This window comes from Spermophilus citellus (assembly GCF_964194105.1).
Source record: "Spermophilus citellus genome assembly, chromosome: 5".
Classification (NCBI taxonomy): Eukaryota; Metazoa; Chordata; class Mammalia; order Rodentia; family Sciuridae; genus Spermophilus; species Spermophilus citellus.
The window spans coordinates 144,495,277-144,507,998 of record NC_138186.1 but is presented as its reverse complement, the minus strand read 5'-3'; the positions used below and the strand labels follow the sequence as shown (position 1 = coordinate 144,507,998).

General features: G+C 34.8%; 1 protein-coding gene across 5 annotated transcripts; it reads right to left on the bottom strand.

The window, feature by feature from the left end:
- Positions 1 to 4,873: 4,873 nt before the first annotated feature.
- Positions 4,874 to 12,499, bottom strand: LOC308649159 (trace amine-associated receptor 4). 5 transcript variants are annotated; one of them, XM_081294625.1, is made up of 4 exons: positions 11,075 to 12,499; positions 9,252 to 9,440; positions 8,848 to 8,911; positions 4,874 to 6,117 (listed from the first exon to the last, which is right to left on the bottom strand). In XM_081294625.1, exons 2-4 carry the CDS (start codon positions 9,319 to 9,321, stop codon positions 5,013 to 5,015), a joined length of 1,239 nt encoding a protein of 412 aa, XP_081150751.1. In that variant the 5' UTR covers positions 9,322 to 9,440; positions 11,075 to 12,499; the 3' UTR covers positions 4,874 to 5,012. The 5 variants fall into 5 exon arrangements, 4 of the variants coding, with proteins under 4 accessions (XP_081150751.1, XP_081150752.1, XP_081150750.1 ...); XM_081294626.1 differs by having other exon boundaries at positions 9,252 to 9,435; XM_081294624.1 differs by lacking the exon at positions 11,075 to 12,499 and having other exon boundaries at positions 9,252 to 10,294.
- Between the last annotated feature and the right edge of the window lie 223 nt (positions 12,500 to 12,722).

Here is a 12,722-nt window from a genome sequence, read left to right as displayed (position 1 = left end):
GACTGTGGCAGCAGAACATTCAAAAAATATGGAATAGCATGAAAAGACCAAATGTAAGAGTTATTGGGATAGCAACTCTTAGCAAATATAAAAAAGTAGAGATACAACCTTGTTCTATCAGATCATAATGGAATGAAATTAGGAATCAATGATAAAATAAAACATAAAAGCTACTCCAACACCTGGAGACTAAATAATATGCTACTTAATGAACAATGGGTTGCAAAAGACATCAAGGAGGAGAGTAAAAAATTCTTAGAGATGAATGAGAACACAGATGAAACAAATCAAAATCTCTGGGACACTATAAAGGCAATGAACTAAGAGTAAAGTTCATTGCATGGAGTTCATTCCTTAAAAGAAGAAAAAGTCAACAAATAAATAACCTAACATTACATCTCAAAGCCCTAGAAAAGAAGAACAAATCAACACTAAAAGCAGCAGAAGACAGGAAATAATTAAAATCAGAACTGAAATCAATGAAATTGAAACAAAAGAAACAACTGAAAAATTTGACAAACAAAAAGTTGGTTCATTGAAAAGATAAGTAAAATTGACAAACTCTTAGCCATGCTAATGAAGAGAAAGAGAGCGATAACTCAAATTACTAACATCCATGATGAAAAAGGAAATATCACAACAGACACTACAGAAATACAGAAGATAATTAGAAATTATTTTGAAAACTTGTACTCCAATAAAATAGAAAATATTAAAGGCATTGACAAATTTCTAGGGCCATATTATTTGCTCAAATTGAATCCGGAAGATATACACAATTTAAACTGATCAATTTCAAGCAAGAAAATAGAAGACACCATCAGAACCTTATCAACTGAGATAAGCTCAGGACCTGATAGATACACAACCAAGTTCTACAAGACCTTTAAAGAAGAACTAATACCAATATTCTTTGATTTATTTCAAGAAATAGAAAAAGTGGGAGCACTTCCAAACTCATATCACCCTGATTTCAAAACCAGGCAAAGACACATCAACAAAAGAAAACTTTAGACCAATGGTAAAGAATAGAGGACACAGAGACTAACCCACATAATTACAGTTATATTAGACAAAGGTACCACAAACATACATTGAAGAAAAGATAGCCTCTTGAACAAATGGTGCTAGGGAATGGGAATCCATATGCAACAAAATGAAATTAAACCCCATATCTTTCATGCACAAAATTCAACTCAAAGTGGATCAAGGACCTAGGAATTAAACCAGAGACCCTGTGCCTAATGAAGAAAAAGTAGGCCCTAATGTTCATCATGTGGCACTAGGCCCCAGCTTTCATAATAAAATTCTTATAACTCAAGAATTAAAATCAGGAATTAATAAATGGGATGGATTCAAACTAAAATGCTTCCTCTCATCAAAATAAGCAACCAGTGAGGTGAAGAGAGAGTCTACAGCTTGGGAGCAAATTTTTACCCCTCACACATCAGATAAAGCACTAATCTCTAGGGTATATAAAGAGCTCAAAAAGCTAAACACCAAACAAACAAATAATCCAATAAATGGGCCAAGAAACTGAACAGACACTTCTCAGAAGAGGATATAAAATCAATCAACAAATATATGAAAAAAGGTTCAATATCTCTAGCAATTAGAGAGAGACAAATCAAAACTACTCTAAAGTTTCATCTCACTACAGTCAGAATGGCAGCTATTAAGACACAAGCAACAATAAGTGTTGGTGAGGATGTGGGGAAAAAGGTACAGTCATACATTGCTGGTGGGACTGCAAAATGGTGCAGCAATATGGAAAGCAGTATGGAGATTCCTTGGTAAACTGGGAATGGAACCATTTTTTGACCCAGCTATCCCACTCCTCAGTCTATAACCAAAGGGCTTAAAAACAGCACACTACAGGAACACAGCCACATCAATGTTTATAGCACACAATTCACAATAGCTAAACTCTGGAATCAACCTAGATGTCCTTCAGGAAATGAATGGGTAAAAAAATGTGGCATATATACACAGTATTACTCAGCAGTAAAAGAGAATAAAATCATGACATTTGCAGGTAAATGGATGGAGTTGGAGCACATAATGCTAAATGAAGTTAGCCAATCCCAGAAAAACAAATACCAAATGTTTGCTCTGATATAAGGAGGCTGATTCATAGTGGGGTTGGGAGGGGGAGCATGGGAGGATTAGACAAACTCTAGATAGGCAGAGGGGTGGGAGGGGAAGGGAAGGCGCATGAAGACAGGAAAGACAGTGGAATGAGATGGACATCATTACCCTAAGCACATGTATGGAGACACAAATGGTGTGAATATACTTTGTATACAACCAGAGATATGAAAAATTGTGCTGCATACGTATAATATGAACTGTAATGCATTTTGCTGTCATATATAACAAATTAGAATAATAAAAGTAAAAAGCTAGGCAGGCTTGGTGGCACCTGCCTGTAGTCATGACTACTCAGGAGGTTGAGGTGGGAGGATCACTTGAGCCCAGGAATTTGAGACCAAACTGGGCAATATAGCAAGGCACTGTCTAGAGGAAAATAAAAATAAAAATCTCTAAAGCAAATAAAAATTTCTAACCAAAAAAGGGTTTTATTCTACTTTCATAAGGATCTTTAGAAAATTTTCTTAAAAAATCTTTAAACTCTAAAAGTTTTTAAAAATCTTCATGAGAAAAAAAGTTAATAATGGTAATAATTTATTGGTCACCACTTGTGTGCAAAGCCATTGATCTCTACCATAACAGAAAAGGCATTATTGGTCTTGTTTAATGATTAGAGGTGGAGGTTCAGCCATGCAAAATAAGTTGTTTATGGCCACTTATTGTGTTTTGTCAACTTAAGCTGGAAACTGCTTTTGCTCAATCTCTCTCTGGATTCCCCATGAAAGGGACATGTGTGAGATTTGGAGAGCAGAAGTGAAGCTCTTCAACACACAGCCAGAGTACCCATAGTAGTCATCCTCATCATGAGGTTATGATTACTCTGTTCAACCTGTATGAGTTTTGGAAAGACGAGAGTTAAAATAACAATAATGTTGGGGATGCTTCATTTCTCTTTGGGTTAGCCTAGCAAGAGCATGTGGAGATATTTGGAGAAAAAAAAAATGAGCTAATAAAGTTTATGGACACCTTTGTAAGTTGTAAAAGTCCTTTGATAAGGTAAAAAATTATTATGACTGAAACAGAGGTTTCCTTCTACTTCTCATTTTTCTTCAATTTACTGGTCCGAGTAAATGCTTATCTATGAAGAGGATCACTTCTTGTCCTCAAACCACAGTTTCTTGTGATTGTCACATATTTTGTGTTACATTGAGGATCATTTGAGAAAATGAGTACATACTGAATGAATGACTGCCTTTCATATTCATTCTCTTAGATTCTTCCTTGTAGATGTCCTGGTTAAATCCCAGACAGGAAAGGACATTCATAATAGAAAGTGAACCGTAAAATGCTCCAGCTATTATAAGGTGACCTATTGCCCCTTCGAGACTTTCACTGAGATCTAACTCGACCTGAAGCCTTAAAAACACCTCCTGCTCTTTTGACTCTTCAAAAAGAAACACCCTAGCCTCTGAGTGCTACCTTCAAGAATAGTCAAAAGAAATCCCCTAAAGGATGAAATTCCTGCAATCACAAGATAATAAATCAGCTGCTGAATATCTCAAAATCCAATTTTTATTTCAACTACTGTTGTGCTAACTGTGGTAATTTAGTGAAACATCTCAGTAACTTAAAATGCTATATTCAACTTATCAAATTACAAATACTGACCTCTGGAAGCTAAAATGTTCAATAGAACATGTAGATCAAGAGAGTGCTGGGGGATTCTCAATTGAATAGAGATGTTTTATTAAAAGTGTTTTGAAATAATGAGTATTTTCTCAATACATATGCTTGAGTGAGGGTAGATTCGAAACTGCACACATGTTCATGAAACGTTCATTAAGTTAGAAACCTTGGGATCAAGATGTCTTACATAGAGGTTTGATGTCATTTGGACAGATCAGAGAACAGTCTATTTAAACAATTATTCTGATATCACTACAAGAATTATTACAAAAGATGAAAACAAGAATATAAGAGACAAAGATTTGGTGAAATAAGTTTATGGGTAGGAAGGAGTAGAGAAAGTCAAAAGGCTGGGAGAAAAGACATTCAATGAGATAATAGATACTACCCTAAAACTCTGGAAAAGGGAGAGAACATCAGGTTTGTGCTTGGAGTTTAGTCTTGGTGAATAATTTGTATGTGTGTACACACAGACACACATACACACACACACACACACACTCATACATACATTGACACATATTCTAAAAGACAGATATATCTGCTATACAGATATATGCAGGACACTTGTATATCTAGTTTGAAAGTATATATTGGGAGAAAGAATATTTTCTTCAACTCTTTATTCATTCTTATCACTTAATTAAAGTCCAATTTTATCAAATATTGTGAACCTCACATCAATTGTTTTCTGAAAAGAGGCTTAAGTCAGAACCAATAAAATTTGAGGTAGCTCTCTCTCTGCTTCCTTCTTCCCTCTCCTGTCACTCACAACTTCCATAGCCTAGGCTACCCATGTTCCAGCTCTCTGGCTCCCCTAATAGGCAATAATTATCTCAAAAGAGATAAGATCCACTCTGATACACTACATGGCTGTCAATGATTGTAAAGACTGGAATGTCTTCTCCCTGGATGTTTATAAGTTAAAATAAAAAAATCTATGTGATGCAAGCCAATAGAAGTGAGATTCTAAATTGTTAATTTTGGAAATTCAGAAATCAGAAAGACTTTGGAGAGAGCTTCTTTTTGTTGGAGGTGCCTTTGCCAGGAATCCAGAAATGGACTGTGATGTTGTTTGTATGCCAGGAAAGCTAGCTTTACTGCTCATGCTTAGGAGCCTGTTATACCATCTGGAAGAATCTCCTTGTTGAGTCAGTTTGTGCTACTGTCTTTGGGAAGTAAGAATACCTAAAATTCCCTTTGAGAAAAGAATCTTCGAGGATGGGGAGCAATGTCTAAGGATGAGCGGGAAACAGGCTTAGGGTGGAAGAGTCGGGGCGGAAGATCATTCCTGTGACTATCATCCTCAATGCCTTGCGAAACCAAGGATAAAACATGCCGTATATAACGGGATTGAAAGTGGAATTTAAATACCCCAGCCAGAGGAAGACATTATACAAATCCTCAGGGGTTGTAAAATTAATGAAAGGGTCTATGATTGTCAAGAGAAAAAAGGGCAGCCAGCATAACACAAACACTCCCATGACTATGCTTAAAGTCTTGGTGGCCTTGCTTTCCTTTTTGGATGCTGCCTTTGTCTTGCTTTCTGAGCCAGCCTCTTTCATCCTAGGGCCCATGCCAATCTGCTTAGCATGCTTTCTAGCTACTGTAAAAATGTGTATATAAATCCCCACCATGACTGTGCCAGGGAAAAAGAAAGCTATACAGGAGGCAAGCACCCCCCAGAGCTTATTAAATATCAACACACATAAACCTGTACAGTCAATAGCTGCAACAAAATCTTCTGTACCAATTATGTTTAATTCTGAGAATACCAGGCCAAAGGCAAAAAATATGGGAATGGACCAACTGATGAGTAGAAAGACCTCTATAACAGGTATTGTGATTTTGGTGACATAATGCAAAGGGTCACAAACAGCATAATAGCGGTCAACTGAGATGAAGCAGAGGTGGAAAATAGAGGTGGTGCAGAGCATAATGTCGCAGCAGCTGTGGATTTTGCAAAAGAGGTCTCCAAAGTACCAGCAGGACTCGATGGACCTGATTATACTGAAGGGCATGACCACACAGCTTAGCAGAAAGTCAGTGGTGGCCATGGAGAGGATCAGGAAGTTGGTGGGGGAGTGGAGCTGCTTGAAGTGGGTGATGGAAATGATCACAACCATGTTGCCCAGCATGGTCAGCAGTATAGCGCCGATCATGACCACATACATGGCACAGACAATGGGCATGGACCTCTCTTTCCTAGGGCATGAATTGTTAATGAAAGCAAAGCAAAATTCTACTTCTGGAAGATTCCGAAGGTCAGGTGAATTCATCGTCTTTATCCTGTTGGTGGTATTATGGATCTTTTTCGAAAGTACTGTATTTCCTTTCTTTCTGTCAAAGAAAGAAAAAAAAACAGTAAAAATCATTAGCAGGGTAACTTTCTGTACAAGCCCAGGAAGTCTGCACTTCCAATCTGTGTTTGAACTCCCCACTGACCAAGAGCTCCCCCTCCTAAATATTCAGGTGCGTATGAATCACATAGGGATCTTTCTAAACCCAGATTTTGATTCTGGGTAGAAGCTAGAGTCGGAATTTCTCCAAAGCTCTTGGGAGAGGCCAATGCTATTTGAACAAGGACCATCCTCGAGTCAGAAGGGACTAAAGAAAACTGAATTGATATTTAGATACCCAACATACAAGCAGTACAGGTGAATGAAGGTTTCAGTTGCATTAATAGGTAACTCTTCATCAGGATCCAAATTCAAAGTCAGAAAAAGAATTTTTCATTTTCCATTTATATTAACCCATTTTCCAGATAAAACCCCTCAAGAGGGGCTGGGATTGTGGCTCAGTGGCAGAGCGCTTGCCTAGCATTTGCGAGGCCTTGGGTTGGATCGTCAGCACTACATAAAAATAAATAAATAAAATAACTATAAATAAAAAATAATATTAAAAATACCCTCAAGAATGATCAAAAGCTGTAGAACTATTATTTCATGTTTTGCCTAAACCATAATTATAATTTGAAGACTGTGTTGCTTTTTTTTTAAAAAAAAAAGAATTTTGATCCTGCCACTTATTATGTATTATTCAGATAAGGGACTATTTCTCTTTCCAATGTTAAGAACATAGTTTTTAGAATTTAGAGCAATATTATAGCAAACTAAAAATATGCTTATTATGGTTATTAGATTATTAGGTTATACATGAACAATGTCTGAAAAGGGAGAAAATAACTCAAATGATAGATTCTGTAAATTATATGGGTTGTTACCTTTCACTTAGCAGAGGCAGTCACAAATTCAAATTCAGGTTTGAGGACTTCTTGCCACTGATTTCAAGCCTTGCATTGGTAACAAATTTGACATACAGAAGTTTTTATTGTTTAATCTGTTATTTTGTATCCTGTATGCTGTTGTCCTTATTACATAAAATTAATGAGACTGACTCACCCAGAATATGAAGGTGTTTGGTTTGTTTTTTCAGGGACTGGCTGTATGTATAATTCTGATGACCAATGGCAAGCATTTGTGACATCTAACAACTGCTTGTAGAAGTGGACATTGACTACAGAAGAGACTCAAATTCACTGATGTATTGGGGGAAATGAACCCACAAGTATGTCCTCACCAGACTGATATGAAAAACATATTAATGAGAATATAAGCACCTTTGAAATCAATATTTCCACCATTTCCTACAATAGCTCAATAGTTACTTCCAAAGTCTATGTTTTATTTGAAATCTTACCATTACATCATATTTCACTTATTTGCTCTGGTAATTTACTTTCTCAGATTAGTATTTTTCTTCAGATTTAAAAAATTGTACCAACATAATATTGTATATCAAGCCATAGTAAACTAAAATGTACGATGGATATTTATTCAGCTCCTCTATAAGGTGCAATCAATTTAAACAAAGCCCCAATTATTATATTGTTTATCACTTTGGTTCCTAAGCTCTAAGAGACTAAAAATAATTAAATCTTAAACACTTAATTGTCTTATTTAATAAATTAATTTTATACTGCATTTTGTCGTTTCTGCTTTTGTGATTTAAAGTTTTCTCCACTTTTTTAAAAAATCTCTTAAAAATTATCTTAAAGTTAGCTAAGAATCACCATAATATTACATAAAAATCTGTGGCTATATATTCATAGATATAGCATTCCCTAAACAAGATAGAACAGTCTTCAATACTTCATTGTATGTTATTTAAAGTTTTAAATTTTATTTCTGAAAACTAATCCCTGAAAGCATCTATATAATTTAACTCCTTACATTTGTCAAGTGAACTTCATTTTTTTCAAAAACATGGAATGCAACACTTCTAGAGATTAACAGTATTTTCTCCTGTCTTTTTGCATAGGTAAAAATATTAAGGAAATATTTAAATAGCTAAGTGTTAGATTTAGACAAGAAGATAAAGTAGAACACACATTTATTTTAAAATTATTACATGGATGTATTGTTTAGGTAATGTCAAAGATAAGACTTAATATTAACTTTATCTTGACCTCTGAGCCAGAATTACAAAAACAAGTAAGCAAACACAAGTCTGATTACTGGTATACTGCTTTGCTAAAGAAAATTCCTATGAAGCTAAATGGAGCTGAGGTTTTGTTTGCTCTTTTAATACTTGACATAGTCATGATTTCTTGCTTTTGAAGACATTTTCAAAAGGGACATACACCATAATTTTTTTAATAATATAAGATAAAGTTAAGCCCTTTATGGCATCTCACTTTCATCAAGGGACATTGATGTACCTTTTTCTCTTTATCAATAATATTTCCCCAAGCATCAGCAACAAAAGACTAACAATTAAAGCACTATACACAATCACATAGTAAAGCTAAGGAAATTACTAATTTTTTTCCCAGAACACAAAAACAATATACTTTTAGAATTTAATATAATTACTTTGAAAATGTAAAAAAAAAGTATGCAGAATTTTGAAGAAATGAGAAAAAGAGTAAGTAATGATTTTTCCTCAGGTATTAAATTCCTAAAATTATATTAGTGTATATGTATTCCCCTTAAATCAGGAACTCTTCAACAAGTTAATAATGTATTGTAAATAAGTGGAAAAAAATTAGGAGACAACACATCAGCTTACTTGGGCATGATTTTTCTTCTTCTACTAGTTGCATAGCCCAAACACTCCATTTCTGCAACTATCTCTGCAAAAGTAATGATTGGCTATTAATTTAATTCATCTACCCTGCACAGTAATTTCTTAGTTAAGGGAGATTACTTGTGAAATAAATTTAAGAACAATTTGTTGCAGTTCTTCCTATGATTGTCACTTTAGAATCTTAGTGACTTTTTAAGTAAGAAATCTAATTTATTTTTATAGGTCGACATTTTAAATGTAATTCCTTTTAAAGTGAAAAAAAATGTTTTTTTTTCCATGACAAAAACTTTTTCTTTTAGTTTACTAGAATGTGTTTGGTTAAATCAAGTAATTTGGAGTTAAAATAATTAAACAAAAGTTTTTTCTTTTGTGCCACAGTCTCTTACCAGACAAATGAACCTGTGTTCCTTTGATCTCTTTCCCATACATTTCCCTCCAGAGAAGTTTCAGGCCCATGCTGGAGGGAGGCTCCCCACAGGTTGCATGCTCATCAGTATTTAAGCACAAAATACATCCCCAGAGGTGACGTTACCAAGCATCCTGGTTTTGACAGGTGTGTTCTTTTACAATCTTCACTGTCAACAAAATTACAGTCAGTCATCAGAGAATTGGCTTTGTGAGGGCAAATCTTTTTTTTTTTTTTGTGCTCTCATTATTATTGCCTCTAAGGGGTAATGTGGATGAGCCTCACCAGAAGGCCAAATGTGAGAAATGATGAAAAATGAACAGAGAAAAGGAGTAAGAAAAACATTTAATTCAAATCCAACAAATACTCATTCTGTTATTACCAAATGCTAAATAGTGATTTCAAACAGTGAACCCTTTAATTCCTAGTGAAAAGGTGACTCCCTGATACCTTTACCCTTTGCTGCCATGTGCAAATCAGGAATGTTACTTCAATATGTGTTTCCTTAAGTTTACGGCTTTCCAAATAAAGGTCCAAGCAAAAAGAAAAATGTTGCAAAACAACCAGATGAAAAGTAGAAACTTACATCACTCTGTGGGTATTTTGACAACCATTGGGGAAGTGTTTCCATTAGTGTGTCATAGTTGTGTGCTCTAAATTTTAAATAATTTACATAGATTAATTTATCATTCATAAAGACCACAAAATCATTGCACTTAAATATGCAATAATTTGGAGAACACCAAAGCTTGAGTACTTACCAAAAAAAAAAAAAGAATCAAATTATTTGTATTTAAATCAATTTGTTGAGCTTAGTGTGATAGGGCATGTGTTTAGCATATTGAGGTCCCGGGTTCAATCACCAGCACCAACAAACAAACAAACAAACAAAGAAGTCAACTTGGAAAACTATTGTATCCTTGGAGAATTTTCTTCATAAAATTATTCTCTTGGTGAATTGGAATGGTTGGAGCATTGGAGAATTGATGAGTTTTCTGTTCAACCATTTTTATTATAATTATTAGTGCATATTAATTGTAAAAAATAATAGGTTTTTTGTGCCATTTTCAAGTATGTAGATAATGTACTTTGGTTATCTCTTCCTCCCCATTCCCCTCTATCATCCTCTTTCCCACTTCCCCTGGTTCCCTTCCCTAATAGTTCACCTTTTACTTTCTTTTATTTTTCTCCCTAGATTCCATTCATGAGGAAAACATGAGATACTTGTCTTTTTGAATCTGGCTTATTTTGCTTAACATAGTGCTCTTCAGTTTCATGCATTTTCCTGGTAAAGACACATTTCATTCTTCTTTGTGGCTGAGAAATACTCCATTGTGTATATGTGCTACTTTTAAAAAATGCAGCATTTACTGATGGGCATCTAGGCTGATTCTATTATTATGAAAAGTGCCATGATAAATACGGGTATACAGGTGTCGATATTATATGCTGACTTTGATTCCTTTGGATGTGTACCCGAGGAGTGGAATAGTTGGGTCATCTAGTATTTCTATTTTCTTTTTCTTTTTTTGAGGAACATGAGTTTTCTTTTTATGTTCATCTGGCATGACAAAGTGCTTTCCAAACTTTTTCCTAGATAGATATCTTAAGTTTATTTATAATATATTTTTAATAAATATCGATTGCTTTAATCAGGATGCAGTCAGGAAGATAGAAAATTGTTACTTAAATAGGGAGAAATCAATTTAGGAAATTGTTTTAAGTGGTACTGGAGGATTAAGAAGGTAAAAACAAAATAAAAACTCTAAGATCAACACAACTAGTATTGCAGGAAGCACTTACCTTCTATGGCTGGAATACAAGGATAGTGGTGGGGATATCAGAATCCGGAAGCCTGAAGCAGGGTTCACTTGGAATGGTTTCTCAGACTTGGGAAGTATAAATCAGACCTGCTTACTGCCGGTTCCCTAGGAGTTTGGCAAGATCCTCTATGCAGAAAAACTACTGTTATCATCATTGTTGTTATGGTTATTTTGGTATAAATAATTTTACCAAAGGAGCTAGTCCACTGTTATTTATAATTTAACAATCATTTCGATATTTATGTATCTTCTTTGTAGGTCTATTAATGGCTTGGGCCAGGAAAGAACTGAAAATTTCAATGGTGTTTATCTAAAAAAACATGATTTAATATTAAGATAACTCCTCAGTGAACTTTCAACCTGCTGAAACATAAGGCACATATTTTGGGGTGGAAACAGTCTGAGTTTCTTTTGAGGGCATTTATACGTAAGTGTTAGCCTTTAAAAAAATAATAACAATTTTTTAAAAACTAGGGTTTTCTTTCTTATTATTTTAATAAAAAATTAAACTGTTTTAGCTAGGGATAGGGTCTAGAGAATGCTTAACTACATGTTTACAGATAGAAATGACAAAGTACAAGTGAAAACACAGAAAAACTTGAAGCTCTAGGATCTATAGAATTAGAAAAGAAGAAGGCAAAGGAGGATGAGGAGAAAGAAGAAGGATGAAGGAGGAAGAGGAGATGAAGGAGGAGGAGGAGGAGGAGGAGGAGGAGGAGGAGGAGGAGGAGGAATGACACCAAAAAGGCAAGTACTGACCAGAACAGATTAAGCCTATGGATTTAGAAAATGCTTTGTTTTAACTCTATGAGTTAGAAATTTGACTGTTTTCAAGAAATAACATCTTAGAAAAGACAACCAAAAGACAACTAAGAAGAAAGTGGTTGTTATATTTTCTGAGAAAGATTGGCATTATGTGAAAGCACCCACTATGTTCAATATAAGAAATATTGAATAAACACTAATGATAAGGACTCAAGGAGCCAAAATTGTATTGATGGTCTCAAATGTTGTGTGTTCAAAGAGAGCTTCACTGTTATGCAGAATGGGGAGCTGCATTTAGAAAATTCCTGCTAATTACTGAGGGTATTATTTCCAAAACTGCCTACATCCATTGCATAGTTTTATGTGAGACAAAATGTGTTCCCTGGTCAAAAATATGTCAGACCATGATTGAAATTCAGGTGAGATCAAGACTACTGATGGTTATTTCCCTCATTTGTTTGGCATTAATTTTACTTAAAAACTGAACCAGATTTGGAAGACCTTTTATGCTCAGCACCAACAAGTCTACCTAATCTAGAGGAAGATGATGGAAACTATGACCCATGAGTTATGTCCAAGTGACTTGAAAGAAGCCATCAATCAAGTGATTTCAAATGGCTTTGGAGAAGACATACAAAGCCTTGCCAATATATTCATCTTCATGATTTTTACATTATAGAGGTAGAATGGTAAAGGAGCCGAACTGGGAAAACTTGCAGAGTTTCTTGGTGAATGTGGTAGAACTGGAAAAGCTAACTAGGGATGAGACAGTTGAACAAGTTAATAGATATAAAATACTAGTGCAAGACTCTACTTAAAAATGTAGATTATTAATAATGACAAAAATCCTATTTGTGGGGGAA